This window comes from Peromyscus maniculatus, chromosome 11, assembly GCF_049852395.1.
Source record: "Peromyscus maniculatus bairdii isolate BWxNUB_F1_BW_parent chromosome 11, HU_Pman_BW_mat_3.1, whole genome shotgun sequence".
NCBI classification, from domain to species: domain Eukaryota; kingdom Metazoa; phylum Chordata; class Mammalia; order Rodentia; family Cricetidae; genus Peromyscus; species Peromyscus maniculatus.
The window spans coordinates 96,185,847-96,213,372 of record NC_134862.1 but is presented as its reverse complement, the minus strand read 5'-3'; the positions used below and the strand labels follow the sequence as shown (position 1 = coordinate 96,213,372).

Below are 27,526 nucleotides of genomic sequence, written 5' to 3'. Positions count from 1 at the left end.
ACTGTCACTGTGGTAGTTTCATTATATTTTCAATTTGACACAATGTAGAATTACCAGGAAATGGAGTCATATATTGTGTAGACCAGGATGGACTATGGGCACATCTGTCAAGGACCTTTTAATAGAGGAAGGAAGGCCAACTGTGAATGGATGCAGCACCATTTTGTGAGCTGGGTCCTGGTTTGTGTTTAAGTGTAGAGTGGGCTGAGCACAAGTGAGGTGCATGCATTCATTCCTCTGCTTACTGACTGCTTGGAGTTCTTGCCTTGACTCTCCTCAGTGATGGACTATAGCCAGGGACTGTGAACTCAAATACCCTCTTCTCTCCTACATTGCCTTTTGTCAGGGTATTTTTTTTTTTAATCTGAGCAACAAGAAATGGAGCTAGGCAGCAATGCTGATCCTTAGAACCCAGTTCTTACCTTCCCTGGGCAGGTTGCACACACCCCAGGGCAGAAAATAAGCAAAGTTAAAGGGTTTCTCTTAAAATATATAAATACTGAGAGGTTCTACATGGACACCTCAGTTCTGGATGCATCCTACCCAGTTTTAACACCCTAACTTTTATTAGTCAATGGTTAGATTGCATGTTAACCAGCTGATCTATTGAAACTGATTGTATAAATCCGATCCCCCAGCCTTAAAAGATATAGGTTGTAAAGTAGTGAACTTCTTGAGCAGGCAGCCAATAACAAATTTCAATCCACAAAATTTTGTGAGGCCCATTGCCAGGCAGAGTTAGCAGGGCTGCTCCTGAACAAATACCAGTTCCACTAATTGCTGTTGCATGGGATTGTTCTTCTGGGGGACGAATTTGGAACAGCAGGTCTTGGTATCACATGCTATCATTGGTGTTTTAGAATATATTGTGGGTGATTATCTGATGGGTGTCGGGATGGTTTCTGATTTTCAAATTTCTTAACTCCCTTGCATTGTGTTGCACACAAATGTGGCTGTGCATCCTTCTTTACATCAATTCTCTCCTTACAGATATAAGCCTTTTTGTACTTGGCTTTAGTTTTATTTCTGTTCCTATTATTATAGAGGTTTTCCGGCAACCAGCTGCTTCTTTTCAGCATTTATGAGGATTTGGCCATTTTTTATTATTTTATTTCAGTGGTGGGGAGTCCAGAGTTCAGCTCTGGCAAGGGGTCCACCAGCCTGTGTTTTGTGAGTGGATTATGCATGAGGCTGGCCCACACCTTGGCTCTGATTTCAGCTTTAGGGGGCCTCCTCTTGCCTTGGAGCCTGTGGAAAGTTGTTCTCCGTACCTCCCAGAGCGGGAGAGACTAAGGCTTTAGGCTAAATTGCCAAATCCCGTATTTGTGCACCAGCAGGCAATAAGTGAAGAAGCTTAAGCATTGCGTTCCTACTGTCTGAAGCCTACAGACCCTGCAATCAAACGCGGAGACCCTATTCCAAAACAATTGCGTCCCATGATGGTTTATTATGGGAAGAGTCAGCCTCTCAAAGGATGCTTGCCAATAAAACAAAGTGAAAAACTGGATCTCTTCATAATTTCTACTCCACAAACCACAATTTTGTAGGTGATAGCTGAGCTCTTATTCAGATTTCAAAAACCACTTTGTGTACTTAGAGACCATTCATTCACACAGGGCCCAGGATGGAGGATTCCTCTGTAGGCAGCAAGTAGCATCAAGCAGGGACAGGCTGTCTCTGCTGAGCCCATTCAGGCTGGCTGTGACCTTCTCGCCCAGCCATGCTGACAGCCTGTGAAGACTGAGTTAACCATGAGGTCCACCTAGCAGCCAGGGCTAATGGGCTCCTTCTTCCTGCCGTGTTGAAGTTGGGATTTATCTGCCTGTGGAATGATTTTATAGACACCTCAGAGTCAAGCCTTTATTTCTACATCAGAATGCGGTCAGCAGCGGGTAAACTGCAGATGCCAGCCAACTTCACTAAGAGGCAGCATGTGTGCGGGGGAGCACATGCGACTCTCATCACCTCTGGTGGATATTTTGTTTACAGATCTCTGTGAACTTTCCTCTTAGTTAAGAAATGCAAGAAATACATTCAGGGAAACAAGCCTTCTCACGCTCGGTGTGGAAACGATGCTTTTGCTGGCATTTTCTAAAGTGTGGAGCAGTTTTAAACATCCTTCTCTATACAAAGTTTGCATCTATGGAATCTCTCATCCTCACCTATTGTCCTGGCTGGTTTTGTGTGTCAACTTGACGCAAGCTACAGAGTCATCAGAGGAAGGAGCCTCAGCTGAGGAAATGTCTCCTTGAGATGCAGCTATAGGGCATTTTCTCATTTAGCGATCAATGAAGGAGGGCCAGCCCATGGTGGGTGGTGCCATCCCTGGGCTGCTGGTCCTGGATTCTGTAAGAAAGCAGGCTGAGCAAGCCTGAGGAGCAAGCCAATAAGCAGCACCCCTCCAAGGCCTCTACATCAGCTCCTGCCTTCAGGTTCCTGGCCTGTTTGAGTTCCTGTCCTGACTTCCTTCAGTGATGAACACCAATGCTGAAATGTAAGCCAGATAAACCCTTTCCTCCCCAACTTGCCTTTTGGTCATGATGTTTCATTGCAGCAACAGAAACCTTAACTAAGACACCCATTTACCCAGAGAGTTAAATTTCAATTATGAACTAGTTCTTGGGTAACTATATAACTAAAAATGAATTATGTACACTTTGGGGCTGAGGAGCTAGTATTTACATTAGAAGATAAAAAATGATCTATGTATCGATCATCTATCTATGTATCTCTCATCTATGCATCTATGTATGTATGTATGTATGCATGTATGTATGGATCTATCTTGTATCATCTATCACAGAGAAGCAAGTAAAAATCAATCATCCTGTCAAAGAAAATGAAAATGTTATTTTTACTCTTAGTAACTGCTTAGAAAGGTAATTACATAGACATACATATAAATAAACATTATATTAGAGCTAAGGAGTGGCTCAGTCAGTCAAAGCCCTGGTATATAAGCATGAGGAACTGAGTTTAAATCCCAGCATCCATGTAAAAAGCTCTTCCTGGCAGTACTGGGGGTTGGACATCTTAGAGCCACTAACCAGTCAGCCTATCCAACTGAGAGCTCCAGGCTCAGTGAGAGACTGTCTCAAGAAGTGGGCAACAGTGAAGGAAGATATCTGATACAGACCACTGGCTTCCAAATGTATGTGCACACGTATGCACACACATAAACACATACAAGAGAAAAAGGGAAAAAAAAAAACGCCATTTGAAGGTGAGATTGGTAGAAAGAGCTGATATTTCACTAGATTCCAAATAGACACAAGACTATGGTAGAATCTTCTTATAAGCTACATGAGAGGAAGAATATAGGCAGAGACAAGGACATGCCAAAAAAGAACACAAATAGGGAGTCAGTGAGAGAAGGGAAAGATTCTGGAAAGCCTCAGGTGTTAGTGGACAGGTCTATGTGGTTGGATACCTTGATATTCTTCTTTTATAATGACATGAGGCCTTATTAAGAGTTATAAATTTTCCCAACTCTCTCTCTCTCTCTCTCTCTCTCTCTCTCTCTCTCTCTCTCTCTCTCTCTCTCTCTCTCTCTAAGTCCAATGTGAGCAGAGCTTGTGTTCACGGCATGAATCCTTGAGGTACATCTGTTTAGATAAGATTGGTTTCTGTGCCCATTGGCCAATGCTGGGGCCAGTCTACTTATGGACTGTTTTGAATATCACTGCTGAATTTATGTTTCTAAAAAAGATCCTAAGTCTCTTATGGGCAGTGAGTACTGTATGAAACTCATACAGTACTCACAGTAGCCATATGGCGTATGCTCCATAAATACCTAGCAAGTGGCATTTAATTAGAGGACAGGGAGAGGGCACATTCTGCACTGACAGAATACGACTGTCATTGATCTCATTTTGCTCTGCAATGAGCCGTTTACCTAGCCTAACGACCTGCGAGATGCTTTATTTTCACAGATGCAAAAGTCATATTAAAGAATGGATCTAAAGCCAGGTATAGCATCGTACACTTGTGACTCCAGCACTCAGAAGGCTGAGGACTGAAGCAGGATCATCTCATTCCAGGGCAGGCTGCACTGCATAGTTGAAACTTTGTTTCAACAAACTCACTCCCACCATAGATCCAAGAAAGGTCACGGTCAAGCCTTGTATTAACGATACCAATAAGCATTTCCTGGCCTTATCTATTGCATCGCTGATTTGGACATGGAGAAAGACGGTGAACTCTAGGTAGGTTAGGCTATTTCTGCTCAGAGCCTGGCTGAGCTGTTACACCTGACCACTACAGGCTTTGGCTAATTTAGGCTGATTTCCTGTTAGGCCTTCCTTTGGTTGTTTTAATATTATCTGTCAAATAGATGACATTCTGATTCTTCATCACAAAGCCTCCTCTGCTGTATTGGTATTTGTGTTTAAACAAAATAGTTTTCTTGCTCTAGACAAAGGGTACTTTGAAAGAACTCCATCCCTTCCTAGTGTTCATTTCTTTCTAGTTTTCTTGGGGTTGCTGGGCCTCGTCTGTAGCCACTACTCAAAAAACGGCATTATTCTTTGCTGTTGTTTTTCTTAGTCAGTATCCATAGCCTTTCATCGCCTGTCTTAATTTTCTCTCAACTCATTCCAGTTCTTCAGACTGTATACAGCATGAAGGCTGTGGTCCCGGACCCCAGGTCTTTGAAAGAAGAGCCACCCTTTCTTCACCGTTCTGGAAAGTCGGCTTGGGTTGCTGGCCAAGACCATGCTGCCCAGTTAGTATTCTGTTTTTGTGAGCATGAGACCAGCATGTCCTGAGGTGTGTATGTTAGGGGCTACTGTTGGATGTTCCCTGTGTGGACCCTATCAAATCTGAATTTATCTTAGCTGCAAATGAGCTGGGCTAGAATGCTGGTACACTATATTGTATTTTGAAGATACCATTAGACATAAGTTACAGGGTAAAATAATATCAAAAGAAATAAAACATTTAAAAACCTTTGATACTATACACTATAATATAAGCAGATTAGAATATTAGTTTACATAACCAGCTTTTCTGCAGTATTAATTTGAATTGCTAATAAGTCACCTGTAAAGAATATAGCATTATATATCCTTAAGTATTACATAATTTAGACTTTCTGATCATTTAGGAATGAGACTTTTTCTAATTCTATTGCACTAAGGAAGTGCCATTTAGTCTTTATAAACAGGGACTAAAGTGAGGTGGTAACAGTTGCCTGTGAAGTTCACTGGAAAAAGATGCAGCAATCCCTGCCTAGAGGCAACAACCAGTGTCAATTTTCCTCTTGTCTAGCTTCATTTGTAAATCTTGACACCCAAACCAAAAGTCATGCAAGTTTCCTGAACTGGTGTGGGACAGACCAGATTTGAACTCAGGTCATCCAACCTCTGGCCACTGCTCCTCTGTAACTTGCTGACTTATTCTTTGCTGTCTGGCCTCTGCTCTCTGGTTGCTTCTTCCTGATGGACGGAGCCCTGGGCCTCCTAGTGACAGGTTGGAAGCAGGTGGAGAGGCGGTTATATGAATGGGACAGTTGCCAATGAAGGAATCCGACAGTAGCTAGCACTCTCCTCCGCCAGCAAACAACAGTAGGTTTACTTGCTTGGCTGTGATAAACCAGAAGTCCCAGATGGGACAGGAAGACTAAGGACATGAGTTCAAATGGCCTTTTACAGCTTTGCTATGCTCCATTTTATTCTGTAAAAACTGTAAAACGGTTCAGTGAAAAATGCCACATATCATGTCCATTAACCTATTTAAAAAGTACAGCGGCACTCTGATTATTTTCCAACTTTAGAGTCCTCCTTTGAAATAATGGGCCTTCTCTAGATAGGAATGGCAGGGTTAATGCTGGATAGAGTCAGGCTCAATTTAAAAAAATAAAAATAAAAAGGAAATATGAGGCTGAGTCCTTTAACATGCTCTTTTGCCACAAGAAAGAACTTCATTAAAGCATTAGAAGGTATAACCGCACCTTTAAAACTGTACATTCTTAGCTGACTGCACAATCAGAGGGAATCCAATAGGTCAAGTATAGTGGTACTTTTCAGTGTTTTATAATGCATTTAAATATTATCCAACATCCAGCAGAGAATTAGTATTATATGAATGTAACAGGAAGCCTCTTAATTTAGCCTGTGCAAAAAGGGACATTTATTATAAGATAAAGGGGAGCCTTATGGGATCAAGACTAAGTCCTCAGGAAAGAATTATAACCATGGCAGAATGCTCAGGAGTCCCATATTAACCAGACAGGCTATTTTACTTTCTTGTGTGCTCACATAAAAACTAAAACGGGACAATTGACTGTTATTAAGACTTCAAATTTGTTTTATCCGAATCTATGATGGATATTTAATAAATACTGGTCTGGCTACTTCAGCTTCTTCCCACCCCCTTAAGTATTTAATGATCTGTAAATAAGCAGTTGAGAGAGCCATCTAAAGGGATCCCGTGTCCCTTCACAACACGACAGATTTCGGCATGATGCGAAGGACTCACCCCTTGGTTCATGTGTTTAACAAGAAGCCTAGGCCGACATCCTGTCCAATTTGTAGAGTTGGTCCCAAGGAAGAGAGGCCACACATTCCACAGAAAAGGTCTCTGAGGCCACAAGGAACTCACCTTCCTCTGTTCTCTCTCCTCACTCATTCCTTTGGTCCACTTATACTCTTCCTTTTCTTCTTGACAATGACTCTTCCATTCAAGACACCAGTCATAACAAGACCAGATGAACTCTCTTGGCCTTAGTTCTTCAGCAGAGGGTCGAAGGGTGGTAAAACTGAGAGTTCTCAGGAAAGGCATGGGGTAGTGGTCCAGTGGGTTCCACTAGAAAAGCCCGTGCCTGGCTATGGGCACAAGTTTGATGACACCACACCCAGTTCTTTCAGGAAAGCCTCAATTGCATCCTTATTCTCAGGCACCTCTTTGAGAACAGAGTTTGAAAATATCAATTTTAAAAAAGTGCTCTCCTGGTGATTCTTACACGCTGCAGTCATGATAGGCACTGTTCTAGAATATACTCTCAAAAACACTGTGAAAAGACAGAATTTCAGGCTGAGAAGATTATAGAAACAGTGGTTTTCTGAGTCCTGAACCGGATGTCTTCCCTACCAGGTCTGGCACAGGCTCTGTATTTCATACTCCTGGGCCTATGAGAGTAGCAGCAGAGGTCAAGAGAGCCACAGTGAGTCAGAGGCCAAGGAAGGCATGCTGATGTTTCCACACCAGCTATAGACAGCCAGTAAGAAGTTTTTCACTGGCTGTTAGTGATTGAATTCTCTATTTTTACTGTTTACATATTTCCAATTTAATGCATTTTTTTTTTTTTTAGAGATTTGTTTTTCTTGATGTGTATGCACATGTCTGTGTATATGCACCTGCATCTGGGTGCCATCAAAGGCCACAAAAGGATGCCAGATGTCCTGGAGCTTGAGCTACAGGCCTCTGTGAGCTGTCTAACGGGTGCTGAGAACCAAATCTGGGTCCCCTGCAAGAACACTAAGCTCTCTTAAACACCGATCTACCTCTCCAGCTCTGAATATATTTCTAAAAACCTAACCTCATCTGGAGTCATAGAAGCTGATTACTAAAGGCATGTACTCCCGTTGCTATGGAGTTAGAAAACTTACTTCATGTGAGTGAGTTAACCCCTCTGTCTAACCTCTCCTTCAACCCTCTAGACAGGAGTATACAAACAGGAAGAACTCACCACCTCTTTAGCAGCACAAAAAGGACCTATGATGTGCCAGACGTGTAGCTTCACTCAGTCCTTACAACTTACAAGGTAGTTACTGTTATCCCCGAATTCAGCAAAGTGTTTGAAAACACCAAGACCAGACCCCATTCACAGTGTCAGGGATGGACACTGGGGCCAGTGGGGAGTATTTGTACTGCAGCATCTATGCATCAGCCAGCACACACAGTAGCAGCCCCAAGTAAAGCTGTCTGTCATTCTTTAAGGAGCAGCTCTAGTCCCATCTCACCATGCACTTTCTGACGGTCCTCATTTCTAAAAATATTTCATTGTTCAAAACATAGAAACATTTTCATCACCTTACAGCTGGGAAGCATGTTGCCATGGGTAGAGGAGAGAAACCTTCCTGATCCTTTCTCTACCTGCCTCTCCATAAAAGTAAGGTACATCTCAACACTGATGGTGTCTGAGAGTCAATGAAATGCTGACTGTACTACTTTGATATTTAAGTCTGGACACGTAACTAGGGACACATGGTAGAAACAGTTCCTGTACATTAAATACCCACGTGCTCTCCTGCTGTGGGGAGATTCCATGATACAGTGTGTCTAAGTGGCCAAAGGAGCAGGAACAGAAAGTGATCTGTGCCCCTCCTCAGCTAAGGAAGTTAAGTGCTGGCAAATCTCCTTCCTTTCTTTGCCATGCCCTTGCTGGGAGCCAGGAGATAGCTATATGAGCTCAACTCAAGTGGGTATGAGGCTCCTTTGGATGTATCCATCCTAAGAGCTGATGCTGTAGAAGTGGCCCTGGGATGCTGCTCCCCTTTGTTCCCATCTGCTTCCTTTTTCCTTGTCAGCACACTCAACCTCACAGTCCTTTACACTAACTGGCCTGGGGAGAGCTAGAAGCCACCTTAGGAGGAATATAAGGAACAGCATGCACTTTCTATAGTCTCTAAGTAGACGATGCGACTGCGGAGGTGATAAAAAACAACGGGTTACTTTTCAAGATGGCTCTTCACCCAAAGTCTTCTGCCTTCCCAAGAATCCCTTAGAAGGGACTGGTTCCTGGAGCACGATGGTGCTCCAAGAATTCTTATTCTTCTGATAATGTAATTCTCAGTGCACGCCTGTGTTGTCAAGACCGTCCTGTCTGTGAAAATGCCTTATGGCACCTCCCTGAATGGAGGAACAAATGGAGAGAAAGACTATTTGTTTGATGTAGTCAGATTCTCTGGAATTTAATCCTATATCCTCTTCATGGCTGAGCTAGCCATTCAAAATTAAAATGAACCTTTCATCCATGTGTATCATAAATGGGCATTTATCAGGATTATATGATTTTGCAACCCATCTGAATACGTAACCAGAATTTGTTTTCTTTCCGTTTCACTATGTAATTACCATGCAACAATAACAAAAGTGACATGTTTGAAGAACAGATAAAATGCTGTAAATTGGCCAGTAATGGTGATATTTCCTCATCTTCTGGAAAATCCATTTATTCTCTCTCAACAAATCAAGGCATTGTCAGCCCATACTCATCTTGTGGCCAGAGGGGCTCCACCAATTTCTGGATGTGAGCAAGTCCTGGAATGCAGATGAGGCCAACTAACGAAGGCTTTCAGAACAGGCCGCTGGTCTTCGCTTGCCTCAATTTCTAAATCATCCGTAATGGGGCCAAGACCTCCCAAGCACTAAAAAGAGCGAGCTGACATGCTGGACAAACTGTTAATTTTTTCCTGAAGAAGCTGCTATATTGCACATCTGTCACTGCGGCGCAGACAATTACTCACTGAGTCGGGGAGGGAAAATCTGCCGCTTGTTTCTAGCTGAGTTGTTAAGGGGTCTCATGGAGAAACACAATGGCCTGAGAGTCAGAACGCACAGGGCTTGCAGTGTGCTTGGCAATTTGTCTCTCGGTCTGGGGATTGTCCTGTGATATTATGTCATGAGGAATAGGCCAGAATGTGTTTTCAAAGTAGGAAAGGCATTAGATATAACGGGATGGAAGCACAGGTATACGAAGATGTGAGTCAAGAATCAAGGCTCATGGACTACAAATCAATGTGACTAAGAGCTACATGCACACTATATAAGTGTATTGTTAGGAATGTTGTGGTTTTGCATTTTAGACTTACCACGTTTAATATGTGCTCCTAAGTGCTTCCTTCACACATGCCCAAAAGCTCTTTTGGGAACAGCATACCTCTTCCGCCGAGCACAGATCACCTACACTGGTTCTGTAAAGAACTACATCCACCACCAATGTAGAACGTCAGAATCCCAGTTGGCTACTTAGCAGAACATGCTCTGTCCTCTTTCCCCTTTTGTCCAGGTTCCTTTGTCCAGCCCACTGTGCACTTCTGCTATATGAACAAGTTCACTTTGATTAGAGATTTCAGAACTGTTTAATTCTGAAAAGTGTATCTTCAGTCAGTTTTATTTTTCATTCTATATTTACTAAACAATGGTGCTAGAAGAAATTAACATTTCTTAGATTACTTTTTTTTTTTTTTAATTGAGACAGAATTTCCTGTAGCCCAGGTTGGCTTCAAACTTGCTCTGTAGCTGAGGCTGGTCTTGAACTCCTGATTCTCCTGCCTACCTTGACTTCCCAAGGGTCAGGACTACAGCCATGTGCCATACCCAGCCATTAGAACTTGAATAGCAAAATGTGCAACCAGACTGAAGATAACTGGGCTGTTTCTATTTGGGATCATGTTTTAATAATCTTCAGGCTGAAAAGTCAAGTACTATGTGCACTGCTAAAGTGCATGATTTATTGGGAAAAGTCACACCAAGGTAGGGGAGCTATCAACTACAGAAACACAAAGACCCCCTTCTGTTGTTGCCTAAATGTCCTCAAAACTGAAGGAGTAAACAGCTGGGATTCTGGTGATGCAGCACTGAGAGCTGAGAATCCGGGGTGATTTAAACTATGTGATGATTCAAAGCCAGGTGACAAAGCTGATGTACAGATAAGACTCGGGGTGGCAATAGTAGATCATAATCCTGGCAGGTATGGCAGGGACTCGCCAGACACAAATCCAAGGCTCCTTAAGGTGTCAAGTGTGTAATGAGTCCTTATTCTGGATGGACTCAGCAGAAGGGGCCTTCATGGTCCACTTGTTGGCTGGCTTTTCATTACTGTAAGCCTGTTACATAGTGAGTGTTTAGTACCTGTTGAACTAAAACAAAAACCACTTACTATAACAACTCTATTCACTTTTGTGGAGGAAAAGATCCTGTTACCACAAAAAAGTGAAGTGCCTTTTCAGTTTGATGGATATTACAAAATATGAGAGAAAGTGAGCCATGCTGCCCTGGCCACAAAATCCCAGCTGGAGAGAGAACTGAAGGTCAGTTCATTCCAGTTCCAGAGGAAACAAAACCATGGACCTGTGGAAGAGCAGGTCACTCAGTTCTGAATACATTTGTGAGTCAGATACACTGCCAAAGTTTTCTTTAACAATTTTTTGAGACACTGAAAATTCCCAGAGCTTAAAAGAAATGAACTGTGCTATTAAACGTTAATTCTATGTCACTCCAGTGGGTCCAACCCAGAGCTCCATGCAGGCTCTGTAAGCACTCTGTCACTGAACATAATACCTCCAGAAGATTTCAGTGGTATTTTCACGACTTTGAAGTTAGGAGAGAAGGGCTAGAGATGTAGCCTAGAGGTAGAGCACTTGTCTGGTGTGCAGAAGGCCTTCGGTTCAATACTGACCACCACAAAACCACAAACAGAAAGACATTGGAAGAGATAAAAGGAGGTTAAGAAGAAAATATACAGACAATGGCATTAGAAATAATGTTCTCAACACTGTGCTTTATTATTTCAGTTCTTTATGAACTAATAATAGTTTCCTACAAAAAAAAATTCAAAGTATTCCTTGCTAACAACTTCATTTTACAGTACCAATGTAGATCACTTCTCTTTCTGAAAGACAAAATACAAATTAAAATGATTTTAAAAGTATTTCAACAATTTCTCTCTTATGAAACATCTGCTCAAAATGAAATGCACTGAATACCAATTTGAAATGTTAAACATGAATGAAGGGCAGAATTTGTCAATCATGTCTGTACACTGCATACAAATATGGGCCACAGACGCACCTGTGTGTACACATATGCACACACACACACACACACACACACACACACACACACACACACACACACACACTTAACCCTGCCGTCTTCACTTCCATCTGCTTAATCACTACAGCCCAAAGTCCCAAACCACTGTGTTCAAACATGGAGCCCAATTAATGGGCAAGCTGCACTTAGCAATGGATTTCCATTGATACTTACTTTTGAGACAGAGTCTCATATGTAGCCCTGTCTGTCCTGAAACTCATTCTATAGATTAGATTGGTCTAGGACTCACGGCAAGGCAATCCTCCTCCTACCTTAATCTCCCAATTTCTGGGAATATAAGTGGGTGTTAGCATGGCTGGCCACTTTTAAAGTCACTACATCATTTTGAAACCAAAGGAAGTGGATTTGAGGGGTTTATACCCTTATACATTTTACTTAGGAAAGGAGAAGGCAGGAAATGACCACAGTCCACATCCTACTGACATCAAATACATACAATGTGGAGTCAGACTGCTCATGTGGCCATACTTGGATTCTTTGGCTACTGTATTGAGTGGATGGAAAGGGAAGAGACCCTAACTGGTTAACTTGCAGAACAGCAGAGTGGCTTCATGGGGAAGCAGAGGAAATCTCAACACTCTTTCAAGAAGATATAAATGATACATTTAAAATCACAAACTCTTTTGATGATGTTGGTTCCATGAGCCAATCTGAACTGACAAAAATTTATTAATCTCTATTAAATAAACATAAACTAGGAGATTCATGTCCTGAGCAGACATTTGATTTACATTAAAGTTTACTATTTCAATTGTGTTTACTTCTCAGCTATGGTTAGGTATAACAGAGTGTCACATCTTGCTTATCTTCATAAGAACTTGAATGCTGAAGGGGTGGCGTGGGGCAGTCTTCTCTAATGGAGTGCTGATCATTTCCTCTAAACAGATAAACACTAGTAGAATATAAACTGTCTTCAGTCACCTGTGAGTCAAGAAGTTTCTAGTGTACAAAGGAGAACTTTGGTGTCACAGCTGCTCAGCGAGCCCCTTCCTGCAGGAGCCGCGCAGAAGGTCCGCACCGTCTGGAGGTCGAGGACGGAAAGACCAGTGACCTATGGGGGCACTACCGGCTCAGCACGTGGGCTGCCCTGTGCATCCTCCAGAACCAGGGAAAGGGAGAACAGGAGCCACTTCCTCTGAGGCTTGGAAACAAGCATGCAATGGCTTCACTGTTTCTCACTGGCTCAGAACTGAGCCTTTAAAAACCCTAGGGCTTTACAAGACCTTCAAGAAATGAAATCCAAACAAAGAAAAGCAAACAACTTTGGAATAGACCCTTGAGTATAGTATACTATTATAATCTCTTCCATCTTCCTTCCTACATGAATACAATAAGCATTTACAAAGACAACTGTTAAGAAATGGCGAATTTCTAGTGACAAACTTGTACAAGTAGCAGCAACACAAGGGTTCCATGAGAGCTCACACAGGCATCTACCTGTCTTGTCCTAGCCAGCCCACTTCTCACCACAGTACTCCAGGGAAGACAGTTCCTAGAAGAAATGCAGACGTTTACCAAACTACAGAGGCTGCATTTTCATTGGGGGATCATGTAGGAAAGATCTGCTACCTGTCAAAACCTTTTCTACTGCCTTAAAAAATATTTCAAAAAAAAAAATTTTTTTTCAATTCACAAAACTGAAGTCCATATGCTTTTGTTCCAGGATAGACTTATGTGGGTTATCTCAACCTTTACTGAACTAACTGAGGTCACTGTAAATAATTATCAGGGTTTTTAATGATGATCATAACCAATCAATATTTTCTAAACAAAGAACAACTTAAAATTTCTGACATTATGAAGTAAATGACTCAGAAATACCGCAGTAATGGAATGGAAGGAACATACTGTGTTGCTTAATTGTAAAGTAAATGTTTTAATCTGAGAATGACAGTTGCCCTAAGTTTCTCCTGTTCCTTAGGAAGCAGGTTAGGCCTGCTTCACACATCTTGGTTATTGGGAAAGCTACTTAAATCTTCAAATAAACTGTCTCAAGAGTCTAATAACATACTTCAGTGACTAAAACCTTAAATCACCTTTCTTCATCTTGGAGCTGATCCTTACAAAATACCAACCTTTGGGAAGAGGTAGACATCTGGAGGGCAGGGTTTACAGTTCAGTCAGCATGAATTTAAAAAATACATTTTTTTTTTTTAGTAATTATTTTATGTTCTAAATGAGGTAAAATTTAAAAACTGCACTGGAGTCATGTTGAGGGCACTCTGGTGATGATGACAATGAACTTTATCAAATGTCTGAGGGAAATTCTGGTTACTGCTTGCCCACTGTGAATTCATGCTACACTAGAATTCATCATTGTTACAAATCCCTATGAGAGCCAAAGTCAAGAAATGTGAGCTTAGCAAGCCTTTCCCAGATGTGCTTAGGACTCCCTGGAAGGGGAGGGCGTGGGAGGAAGGCAGACAGAACTACCTAGTGTAGGCATCATGAGAAACTCGATCCTTTCCAGCCTAGTTTGTCTGGGTATCACACACATGCATGGATTGAGCAAGGCAGCAGAAAGAACTAACTTATCAAAATAAATAAGAGACCAATTGTTCTTCATATCTAGAAACTTCTGGAAATGATGAGGAAACAAAGGGTCGAGATTTGTACTTCAGCACCATGAATTGTGATGGAATCCCATTTCTATCACTGTGGCGGGACTCTATGCAGCCTGGAAGCTGGCTGGAGGCAATGCAGACGCCAGCTTCAAAACAGAAAGCTCTGTGATCGCTTCAGAACAATGGGCACGGGAGCAGAAACTGCAAGTTCTTTTCTTTGCTTTTCTGCTCAGGAAGGCTTTCCCGACGTGGGGGCAGAGCTGGTGGGAGTGCTTTTTGGTAGAGGGAATCCAAGTCCTAACCCTTTCGGCCTCTGCACGGCTTGAACTGGCTCAGAGATCCCTCTGCCATCTCTCCCGAGGCCCGACCCAGGTGTCCAGCCCATACTCTGAAGCATGCGGTTCCCGATGTTGCTCTCTAGGATCGGCTGGGCATTTTCACCCACAATTCCTGAAATGAGAACATGACAGCCCATAGGTGAATATCTACCCAGGGCTGAGAAACTCGAGTCCTAGGGCCTTTGTGTCTTCATTTACCACACAGGTATCCTACAGTGGTCGCTGCTTACCTCACACAGAGCCACAGGGTCAGATAGGCTCATGTATGCGAAGGTTCTGCAAACCTGGAAGTAGACCACAGCTGGGCAGGCTTTCACAACCCCATGGGCTGTGATAAAAACGCAACTTATCCTGCAATATGTACATGTGCCCTGGACTCTGAATGTAATCAAACCAAACCAAAACATAACTGGTTGCACCCTGAATTCCTAAGAATTTAGTTAGGTGTGTGTGACTTATGCAAATATAGGGTGGGATGTGCATGCCTTAGAGGCCAGAGGCTGACATCCAAGGTCTTCCTCTATTATTCTCCACTTGACTTTCTGAGACAGTGTCTTTCACTGAGCCTGGAGCTTGGTGATTGTGTAGACCCCAGCTAGTGAGCCCCTTGCAATCCTCTGTCTGTCTCCAGCACTGGGGTTAATGGCCCATGCTGCAGCTTGAACATGGGTGCTGGTGATGTGACCTCAGGCCCCCATGTTTATCTCAAAGCCAGAGTTTAGTCTTATAACCTTCTTTATCATTCAGTCTACTGCGGCCCTTAACTCTACGCTCCACCTTCTCCTTGCAGGTTCATGTTTTAGTGGTTATAGAAGCTGGTAACACGGGAACGATACAGGAAAAGAACACTGTTCATGATGGTCCTCCTTGAGCCCAGAAGGAAGCTCTCTCTCTTCACAGACCCTCAGGATGCCTGTGCTAGCTCAGCTTGGTCCCTGAATCTGGAGCAGCTCTGCTCTCAAATAAGGATGTGCTCTCCTAAACAGGTGCAATGGCCAGCTCACCACTCTCCATGGCTCCCGAGTCAGACGGCACATCTTACCTCCCACTCCCACACCACTTTTCCATCACCACCGATGTGCTTCCTCCCTGACCGAGGACGATGACAGCAACTTCTCAGGCCTACACACTTCAGCCACCATAGAAAAAGCTAGGACCCTGTCCTCAAAGGAATACAAGGCACAGGAAGCTCCCCAAGCATCCACACTGACAGTCACAAATACCCAAGGGCTCCAGACTCTCCCAGTTCTGGTGGGGTGGGTTGCACGGATGAAATTTGTTACTGCTCTTTCAACTGTGCATATACATTTTCATGTGTCCTTATCTTGTATTCAGAGGAACTGGAAGTGGCCTTGGAGAACCAGGCAAAGTGCTGCAGATGCGCTTTAAAGACCGACCCTCTCTTCTTCACTGCAGAGCGATCACCAACTGAGCACTAAGCTATTCATCTAGCATTTCTACATGCTCCATCTTCAGTGCACTGGGACCAGTGAAACAGGCTTCACTCCTTGAGAAATTCATTGCGTTCAGTAGGACTTAGGCTACTACAATAATCTGTGATTATAAGAATTATCAGCTAATTGAAACAGGCTGAAGGGCTGGAGACACCTCAGTGGTACAGTGCTTGCTAAACATGAGCAGGGCCCTGGGTTCAATGCCCATGACAGTAAGAAACACACACCTTAACATGTGACAGGAAATACCTGTCATGACCTGCAGCTTGAACTAATTCCTAACCCTACTTCCTGCTTGAATCAGTACACAAAGACTGTCACTTAAGAGATTGTGAGAAAAAAAAAGGATGGATAAAATAGAAAATGAACCCTCGAGTGACAAAAAATTAAAAAAAAAACCATTTGGTTAAAGTCTTGGTAAATATAGAAAAAAAATTAAGTTTTTCTTTCAAAGCAGCAACTGGGGTGGCCACCCTGGGCCTGAGGAGCTGCCAGCAGGTGTCGGGTGACCACTGTGCTAGGACACTTGCTCAGCTCCAGCTTTTCAGGGAGTGCAACAAGTTAATTTAACTCTGTGCATAAGCGGAACTCAGGTCAGAGGTGACACATCTGGTCACACAGAGTTTTGGGACAAAAGATTGAAGAAATTCAGGTTTAACTGAAAAAAAAAATGAGGCCAATATAAAGCATCTCTGGAAACTGCTACACGATAGTCAAACTGAGTCCTAAGCGAAGGCATGAAAACGACGTACGACTGTGATTTTAAAATGCCGGTACAGAAGCATGGAGGCCTGCAGTGGTCGCTCTACTTCTAAAATCACATGTTTATAGAATGGCAAAGAACTCGGTCTTTCTCAGTGTTTAAAATCCTGTTTAATTGTTTTACTTCATAAAAATAGAATCAAATAAATCAATATCTCGTATTTGGAAGAAAAAAAAATCAAGGACACTGACTTCTAAATGTGTTGTGTTCCCGTCTAGGACCAGTGGGGAAAGACAAAAAGGAAGGGCCACTTCATTTTTCACGGACTGATCTGGAAGGCAAGATCCTGCTGCTCTCTCACTCCTGTTCTGTGAGAGGGAAAAATGGGAGTCGAACGCTTGGACTTAGTACAGCCCACCCCACAGCCATGATTTCCCTTTCTCTGGCTCCCAGCACTGCTACATCTTTTAGGTCCTGTCCTAGAATGCTCTCTGCTTGGGGCCACGGCAAATGTAGCCTGATTCACTTCTTTTTCCTGCTCCAGGTCCAAGCCTGTCTGCTGGGTCCCCTGAGTCTACTGAAGTAGAGCATGTCTTCTCCCCTCAGACCTTCCTCAGAGCAGAGAGTGGTGGAGGGCAATTCACTCGTATAATTGGCTCAAGAGATGAAAATCTTGCATCGGCCTCTCTTAGCCACTAATCTATCCAGCTGACTGCAAGCCTAATTGGCAGCTTGTTGAGTAATTTGGCTCCTAAAGCGTTGTATTGATGTTGGATCAACATCCAGTGGAAGGGGAGGTGACAGGCTGCCTCCCATATAACAGCAAGCATGTGCCTGTCCTGTTCCTGCTTCTGTCCTGTTCAGAAGGCATTTATTAGTTCTTCCTCCTTATTTCCAGTCCCTTTGCTAGCCAGCAGAGGGTCAGGGCTATTATTAGCTATGTTATCAAAACTGTGAGTTGTAATTATGTTCTTAGTATCTACTTTAGGGACAAAAAGTGAGAATATGGTTAAGTGTTACTACTATTTATCAAATGCTTCAATTATTTGACCTGTAATATTACACATATATTTCATGTAAATAAAATCAATCTAACTGGGTCCTTAATGATATATATTTCACTTATTTGCTTTTTATTTTATTTTACTCTGAGGTGCTGAGGATGGAACACAGGGCCTTGGTAATGTTCACACACACACACACACACACACACACAGGGCCTTGGTAATGTTCACACACACTCAGCCATTGAGTGTGCTATGCAGTCTTGCACTTATGTTTTAAACAATGAAAATTACTTAGGTTTAAGTGAAAATAGAATGTAAAGGCAGTTTCTTTTCTTAAATGATGAAACCCCAAATGACATAATGGTCTTTTATTGTGTTTGGAGAAGTGTTCTTTGTAATAAAGGTTTAGGTTATACCAAACAAAACTGGCCAGGCGACAGTAACTGCAAAGAGCACCTAACTTAGTGCGGGAGAGTGTGAGACACCTGAGCAGAGTTGGCACCACATCTCCACAAAAGTAGCTAATGTTTGCCATCAATCCCTTCACAATCTGGGACTTCTACCACAACTATGACTAAGCCAACACTGCTGACTCCCTGTAAGAACTGTGACAATGTCCTTCCTCTGTCACTCTCTGCTTTTCTTCCCCTTTACAGACGACACTTTTCAGACTATAAAATGCACTCTGCTGGCAAGCTCTTGCTTCAGTACCTCCTCAATTTTACAATAGTAAATCTACATCCTTTGCTGGAGACACACACTGGCTTTGGTATATGACTTTGAAGGAGGCAGAGAACAAGCCATACATTAAAAAAGTCAATATCTAAGCATATCAATATTCATTTTACATTGTCAATACTGAATACAAAGGTGAAAGAGCAGAAAATAAGCTAAAGTACTGAAATAAATTCAGTGTTCCTGTCAAAATTAATAAATGTGCAACCAATACCACATGGCTGGCTGGTGCAGCCTTCTAAAGAGACTGAATTCTGCTCAGCACATAGGACTGGGGATTTTCTCCACTTTAGCGGCACCACAGTCAGATGTGGGGTTTAATTTCAGACGGGGTTCAGAATGTCTTACAGACATTACCATTTATCATGAATATATTAGACAATTGTTCATGCTGAGAGCCATCAACTTAAATCCAATGTGGGATGGCAAATTAAAAGTTTCTAATTATACATTTCCAGTAAGATTTTGCTAAGTCCTTTCTATATCTGCTATTTGTTTTCATAATAAATTATGGAGAAATCAGAATCACAAGCAATATCTACCTGTTCATTTCTTGATTCTTCCTATTTCATATGAGGAGGAGTTTTCTTTTGAATTTTCCTCATTTAGATTCAATGCTGACTACAAGAAAGTAACATGAGGGTGTACGTCAGGGAAGTGTGTCTTTTGGAAGGTCTGCAAGGACCTGTGAACGCAGCAAGAACATACATGTGTGTATGTGTGTATGCATGTGCAAATAGGCCAGAGGAGGTCTTCGTGTCCCACTCTGTTACTCTCTACCTTAGTGCCACGAGGCCCTGTTCCATGAACCTGGAGTGAGGCTGGTACTAGCCAAGCCCTCGTGACCTATCTCTGGTCTCTGTCCCCTGCAGCATGGGAGTACCGGCACTCTTGGATGGCTCTAGCCTTTTGGGTGGCTGCTGGGTATGTGAACTCAGGTCCTCGGAGCTGCACAGCGTGCTCTCACCCACGGAGCCACTTCTCCAGCCCTAGAAGACTTCTTCAAGAGGAATTCTAACGGCCAGTACAGTCTGCAAATGTACAGATGCAATGGACTCTGTATCCTTTGACTAACTCTATTCCAGGTTTGAAAACAGCAATTTGCATGGACAGGGCGATGTCCCATGTCTAACCTCACCGTCCAAGTGTATTTATGCAATGGCTTCTCTGACTGCATCCAGATAAGCACCTTCACTCAGGTCTCTTGAAACTAAGAACTTGCCCCAAATATCTGCATTTCTTCCTCTCTGAAAGGAACCGCTGCACACAGGTTTGAAAATACACTAAAATGAGTGGTATACCATTTTAGCAACCAAAAAACAAACCAACAAAAAAACAATAACAATGACAAAACCCACCACATTAAATGCCTGTGAATTTTATTTCATAAGCTAAAGTCTAATAGTAAAATGAAAACCTCAAATCTTAAAAGGTCTCAACAGACTTGTACTACAGTATCTGGAATATGCTGGCACAAGCTTAGCACAGGCTTATGAACAAAGGACTGTTTTAGGCTGAGGTTAAGGTTTACATCTAAATTCTCCATAAATGGTTCCCTCTGATACCCTGAGCTCTGAGTCAAAATCTGATACACAAAAAACTATGTAACCCCTACTTCAAGCACCTGCTGTTCCCCACTTCACACAGGTGCTTCATGTCAGGGCCTGGCCAGTCTTCTGCTTTGTTACTGTGGCCACTAGCATGGCCCACTACATGGGACCACTAGCAACATTTCTAGAACATGTTCTTCTGTGGCTTCTGCCACTGAGCTCAGAGTTCACTGGGAATGGGTCAGTGAGGAATCCTGTCCCAGCCTTAGGAGAGACTGGAAGATCTTATCACATCTATTCGACCTAAAATGTGGCTGTATTTCCTTATGGATAGATATTTTATATTACAAGTATTTCATGAACATTCTACATTTCTTTGTAGAAATAGCTAATGCATCTTCTATAAATTTCAGACACATAATTGGGTTCAAGTCAGTATATGCAATAGAGAGGTCTTTTTCATTCATTTTATATTAGTGTATGCTTAATTGTATAAAATAAAAGGTTTGCTATGATATCTTTATTGTTGCATATGATGTGTTTTGATGGGATCTGCTCTCCTATTACTCCACCCCCCATCCCATAGTCCTTTCTTCTTCTGGGACATGATACTTTTGATAACTAGATGGCATTTGTGACATGTGTGGCCTATCTAGCTTTGTCTCTGACCTTTGCCAGGGATATCCTAGGCACCATCTCTTAATGTAAAAAAAAGGACAAATATTTTCATAATATTCCGTAAGTTCACTTACATAGTATGCAGGAGAGTTCTAATTAGAGCATGGCTGCTGAGGCCATATGTACACTACTGAACTGTACCAACGCCATGTACCATATTCAAGCCCCGGCTTCTGTCTGGAAGGGCAGGCAGGTTATTTCAGAAAGGAAGAGATGGGTAGGAAGTAAAATGGAGGAACAAAAGCAAAAGGAGGTCTTTATATATCCTCAAAATATATACACTCTCAGGATGCTGAGGGCACTGCCATGAAAAAAGCAGGCTGTAGCAGTTACACCGTGACCACCCTATAACTACCACTCAGGTCTAGTAATTACATGGTCTTAGATAGTGAGCCATTCATCATTTCATCTGCTTATTCCCTGCTTCCCTTACAAGTCTGAAATTTCTTCAGGCCAGCCAAAGGCACAGCTTTGGAGGTTTTTATCTTTGCTGTGTCTTACCCATTTGGGTGTGTGCACAGCACATGTCTCATTGAGTAGCTACTTACAAGGTCCACACAACGAACAGACTATACATCCTAACGTAAAGGCAAATGACCTGCGTTACAATTTCTTGCAACCATGCCTTTCTTGCAGCAAGAGTGATTACCGATCGCCTATGTTTTATTCGTGGTGATTTATGTGGTTGGAATCTGTGTTCTGCTCCACCCGCTTTGTTTTACCTGCTGTAGTGGGTCCAGGCAAAGGGGCAGCTTTTCTTCTCCTTTTGATGTCTCCTGTGCACAAGGATCCTAAATGCATGCTTGTTTGCCTACAAGTAATTATCAGAAGAAATAAAAACTATTAACAAAGGAGGGGAAATGACACATAAACACACAGCTTGTATAATCTGAACCTAAATCAAAACATTCTCACCAAAGATGGAGCTGCATAGTAAAACCACCAATCTTGTTTATATCGAAACATAATTACGTTTGTTGACAAGCGTTCAGCAGCTAAATGCACCATCATAAATTGTTACTGGGATGAATAATATAAAAGGAATGCTTTTTAATTTTCAAAACTGGCAATCTTTCTAGCTCAACATAAAATCAAGCACTGTTGCTTCTGACAGGAAAATAGCGAAGATTAATTATCTAAAGAGATCACAATATTGTTGCTAGGTTATCAATTGGTTGCTAATGCTTTACTGTCAGGACGACATTTATTACAGGAAAAGTATGATCAATTTCTTTTCAGATATTATGCAGCAGTGAATTCTTTTAAAACATTTTAAATAGATGGAAGGAAATGGTGATGTTGTCCTTATAATTCATACAATTAGAATTGTTTAATTATTTACTAGTCAGGAGAGAACAATTTGAATGCATGAACGCCTGTCTGCTGCTCCCTGTAGTCTAACATGATTCTAGGTGCAAAGACATGACATACAAGAACTCAGGAATCAGTTACATCTATCCAATTCTGCTTAATTTTAGTCTTCTAGATTAAAAAAGTTTTAGAAAAATAATGGCTCAATTAGAAACCAAAAGGGCTAATGCAAAGAAAGAAAGGATTTAGAAGTCTTTGGCCTTGGCAAGCCACAGACAGGTTCTGCGCTCATTCCCAGGCCCATAACCCTTGACATGAGGTTGGGATAGGGGCTGAAAACCAGAGCAGAATAAATGAAACGTATTTACTAAAGTGCATGCTCTTTGACTCTTAGACAGAGGTATCTGGTAGTGGCATGAGGTTTTAAACAGTCCAAATTGAAAAGAGCCAGATCTTTCAGAAATGAAAATAAAAAAGTGATGTAAGTAAAACAGCGGTACATATTTACTATATATACATATATGTAGGTTTAAATATAATGAAAAAAAACATTGCTGTATACGTTTGAACGGATTGTTTCAAGCATAGGTATAGCCATGATGAGTGAGGTAAATAATACAGTGGACAGGAATAGACAAAGAACATGAAATCTGCAACAAAGCTTAGTAAGAAATAGGCATCTACTAGTTTTCCTTTCGTACTCAGTCCATAGTGTTTCTCTGTTATAGAATACATCTCTACTTTAAAAATTAGTTCAGTCAGTTAATTTTGCTTTGCTTTCAAATGGTTATAGTCATACAAAACTATAAATTATGTATTAGATTGAAGAGGGAAATCTTGCCTCATGATCTCAAGAAAAATAAATGATTATAGTCACATTTATTTTTTAAAACTATATAAAAATTTTAAGCATTGTAAGGAAACCACAGAGACCTATTCTTTTTGTACAAAATTAATTCAGCAAGCATTTACTAGTATGCACTATGAACTTAGCATATGCTTTTATACAGGTGGTGAAAACAGAGGCCAGAGAAGAAGAAATGAAGACATGAAGAAAAAAAGGGGCATTCAGTTCTCAGTACAAAATAATTCAGAGTGGTGGTGATGGTGGCAAGGACAGCTCTATTAAACACTAGTAGAGATTAGATCATCGAGTCTGTGCACTTGAATGAAACACACACACGCACACCCTTTGTAGGATTTTCTTTAATGGAAAACCTATACTTTTGGATTCTACTCTTTGAATTTTTTTTTTTTTTTAAGATTTATTTATTTATTATGTATACAGTGTTCTGCCTGCAGGCCAGAAGAGGGCACCAGATCTCATTACAGACGGTTGTGAGCCACCATGTGGTTGCTGGGAACTGAACTCAGGACCTTGGGAAGAACAGCCAGTGTTCTTAACCTCTGAGCCATCTCCTACTCTTTGAATTCTAATTCTACCAGGACAATGCTACAACTCTCAAGTGTACAGAGCAGAAGCCATAAGAAACAGTTCCTGTCCACAGAAAGGTGAAGTAGTGTTCTTGAAGGCCAAGTGGCCGACTGTGGGAAAGTCCATTTCAAGTTCCCTTGCAAACTAGAGATCTTCTTCTATCCCACATGCAACTGTGCTTCTGGCTTTTCCTCTGAAATCACATTAACAGATGCTGCTTTATCCCAGTTAATGAAGTCAACAAATTCCAAACTTCCATTTTATATTCTTAGGATAGTCATGAGTTTACTTTTTCTGCTAGTATGTCCATGTGTCACATACATGCTAGTGCACATGTGTACTGGCCAGAAGTTCACCTTAGGTGAAGTTCCTCAGAAGAGTGCCCTTCTTCTCTTTTGTTGCTGGCCTGGAGCTCACTGATTGAGCTAGGCTGGCTGCTGGTCAGAGCCTATCTCAGAGCCTATCTCAGCCTCCGTAACACTGGGATCACAGGCACAAGCCTCCATGCACTGCTGTTAGGTCTGGGTGATGAAACTAAGGTTCTTCCTTATGCTCACACATTAAAATCGTTTTACCAACTGAGCTCTTTCCTAGGCCCGCTTTCACATACTTTAGCCTACTCAGTTCTCTTTCCCAAAGCCTAGGATCAGATTTACCTTCTCTAGAGTCTACACCAGACAACTGAGCTATGGTACAGGAGGACCTAAAAATATAAATGAAGAGACCATTCTAAAAGCAAGAAAATGGTGGAAATGTTCTCTCTCTCTCTCTCTCTCTCTCTCTCTCTCTCTCTCTCTCTCTCTCTCTCTCTCTCTCACTCTCTCTCTCTCTCTGTCTATATTTGCCTGTGCATGTGTGAGGAAGCTAGAAGTCAACGTCTGGTGTTACTATCACTCTCCACTTTATCCTTTGAGACAAGGCCTCTCAGGGAGCCTGGTGTTTAATGTTTCAGCTACACCAGGGGCCACTGAGGACTGAGAATCTGCCTTCCTCTCCAGGTACAGGGGCTACAGACCTGAGACATCATACCTGACTTCTAATGTGGGTGTTCAGAATATTAACTCAGTTCTTCAGCCATGTACAGAAAACATTGTACCTGTCTACCCTGACTTCTACCCAACACGGTTCTTGCATTATAACTCAAGTATTTAAGTGTTCATAACTCAAGTATTTAGATGCTTGGAAAGTACTCCCAAGTCCATTTTGTCTTTACAACTTCATTTCTCACACTATTCAAAATTTATTAGCAAGGCCCACTTATAAAACTGTGGAAGACAGACTCCAAGAACACCACCCTCTTCTAAAACGCTTGGGAATGTTTACCGAGCAAACAGTACCATCTTCATCCAATTCTCCAGCCCACCCAGTACAGGCACATAACAGGGGAAATAACCATGTATGGACACCACAGTCAGAGGCAATGGACTCATTGACCTGAGATCTGAAGCAGAAGGAAAAAGCCCATGGACTCTAGAAAGTTCAACAGAAAATGAGGGCCCTATATGTGGGGAGATCTGGGCTGCTGATCAGCAAGAGCACAGGCTGGCCCCTCTGCCACCTCAGTTCAGACACGGGGAGAGGGGCAGCTATGAACAGCTAGGTCTGTTAACACAGTAGTTACGATTTTAATTTAAAATCAATGAATGTTTCAAAGGCAGCCTGTGTCTTCAGTCTACTTGGCCATCTGTCTTTGCAAAGCATAGCACTGAGAGCTCGATTCTTTGGGGGTGGGAGGGCACCGTGTTAGCTACAGAGGTTGCCTGTGAAGAGAAGAGAGGGAGGAGATGAAGGGTGGCTCAAGGCTTTGCTCAGCGCCCTGAGTCAGCACCTGGGGTCCCGGGATGAGTCTAGGCTGCAGTCTTGAAGCTCCTGTCATTCTAAGTAGAAAAGACAAAGAAATCCATCTGCTTGGATGGATTTCTCTGTTGAGGATGACTGGAAATGAGGCTTCCCATGAGGTATTTTATTAAACATAAGAAAGTCAGAACCCAGAAGCCTCTTAGTTTGGTTTTGGTGCTTAAACAGACTGCGCCTGAATTATCCCCATTGTTTCCTGCAAGCAAGCCTTTCAGACGGGGTGACTGTAGGAGAGGGGACATCTTATCATCTGGAGGAAAGAAAAAGTAATCACACAAAGCGACGACAAAGCCTACGGAGAAGCACCTTGCCGGACAGCGTGGCTCTGACAGGGGCTGACAGCACCGAGGCAGGCCACGTCAAACACAATAACAGTAAAGCCAAGACAACGGGAGCTTGTCTCTCCACGGCACGTGTTTAGAGTCTTTTCAGAGCATCGGGCCTTGCGAAAGCTGCCCCCTGGATACAATGTGTTCCCAAGCAGCCTGGGACAAGCTGCAGAGAAAGACAAGCAGATGTGACCATGGCCCTGGCATTTGGCAAGAACGCTCACTGTCAGCTGGGACAATATCCGCCTGGACAGGGCATCAGCTGCACAGAAGTGAGCGGGTCTGTGGTGTCACTGGAGGAGAGCCTGGGTGGCAGAGGGATGGACAGCACAGGGAAATGCAGCCCTGTTTGACCCTCCCTCTCTAGACGCCAACAGCCACCCCGCCCCCTTACCCAGTGTCAATGTGTCTCCTCAGATTAAACTGGACAGACAGGGGGAGGCTCAGGCTTTGCTCCTTCTGGACCCCAGTGCACACAAGTATGAGGAACTTTCAAGCAATCTGTTTTCATAGGATGAGGACTCAAGTCCTTGTTTTTCAATGTTTATGTTTAAAGCCCCTTTGTCCTCCCCGACCCGCGTGTGTGTGTGTGTGTGTGTGTGTGTGTGTGTGTGTGTGTGTGTGTGTGTGCGCGCGCGCGTGCGCATGCGCATGCACATGCATGTGTAGGCCAGAGGTTTGTGTTCCCCTCAATTGCTCTCCACTAAGTCAGGGTCTCTCAATGAACCCTGAGCTGTAATCCAGTGAGTCTAGCTAGGCAGCTTGCCTTAGGGATGTCCTGTCTCCACCCGAGAGCTAGGATTATAGACTTGGTTTGGCTGGGGGTGGGTGCTGGGGAATCCAATCCGGTCCTCACGCTGGTGCACAAGCCCTGCATCCACTGAGCAATCCCAGCCCCTTCTTGGGTCAAATCTCCCAGGACACGTGTAGCAAGACTCTTGGGGATTGGAGTCTGCCTCGGAGCAGCTCTTGGCTGTGCTGCCTCCTCTCTCACACTTTGGTTACTTGGTTTACATTCTGCTGCAATCTCATGCCAAGTCTCCCTGAATATGTTAGGTGTGGGTCACTGCCCCGAAGAAGTAGGTAACTGGATGTAGTGACTTTGGGGCTCATGTGGTCCTTGGCTTTATCATCTCACTGTGAATCTTTCTACATCTTAGTTCCTTCAGAAACAGGCCACTGGACCTCCCCAGGTGCTCACATTCTAGAACAATGACTTGTGATAGGGTCGCCTTCTAGGATTGCTGCAGCAGCTTTTGTAACTTGTTGGTAACTCAGCAGCCTGTCTGCTAATCTTGCATTCTCCTGTTCAAAGCTCTCTCCCTGCCAGCGAACGGTCCCTCTAAGCTGCTACTGATGCAGCAGTCCTCTTAGAGGCTCTGCCGCCCCAGGTGTAGAGTTCCAATCCTGTTCCTCTTTCTTCACAACCCGTTTCCCTGCCCTGTACCCAGTGGCTGCTGTGGGAGCTGGCTTACAGTGCTCACCCGGCCAGGTGAGCGCCCCGGGATCCAGTGTGAAATAGCTATGCCCTCCTAGGGCAGTTCCTTGCTGCTTCTGACCTCCTGGGGAGGGGGGGTACTGGAGAGTGGGGGGTACTGGGGAGGGGGGTGCTCCTGACTGACAGGAGCAGGAGGCGGAGCCATCTGCGGCACAGTCAGCCATGCATCCTGGTGGCTCACACTTGGAACTCAGCACTCAAGAGGCTGAGGCAGGAGCACTGCCATGAG

General features: G+C 43.0%; 1 protein-coding gene across 19 annotated transcripts in view; it reads right to left on the bottom strand.

Annotated features, from left to right (window-relative positions):
* Positions 1 to 27,526, bottom strand: part of Gpatch2 (G-patch domain containing 2) — a 200,266-nt gene that overhangs the window by 39,117 nt on the left and 133,623 nt on the right. For 4 of the 19 annotated variants that reach the window (XM_042258791.2, XM_042258796.2, XM_076548153.1 and 1 more), the window contains 3 exons: positions 21,590 to 21,678; positions 14,705 to 14,852; positions 11,484 to 13,330 (listed from right to left, as the gene is read on the bottom strand). In XM_042258791.2, the coding sequence (XP_042114725.1) occupies positions 13,210 to 13,330; positions 14,705 to 14,852; positions 21,590 to 21,678 (358 nt within the window). In that variant the 3' untranslated portion in view covers positions 11,484 to 13,209. Of the gene's footprint in view, positions 1 to 11,483; positions 14,853 to 14,877; positions 17,266 to 21,589; positions 21,679 to 27,526 lie in introns of those variants that run through there. The other 15 variants (XM_042258793.2, XM_076548154.1, XM_042258804.2 and 12 more) reach the window with 10 other exon arrangements.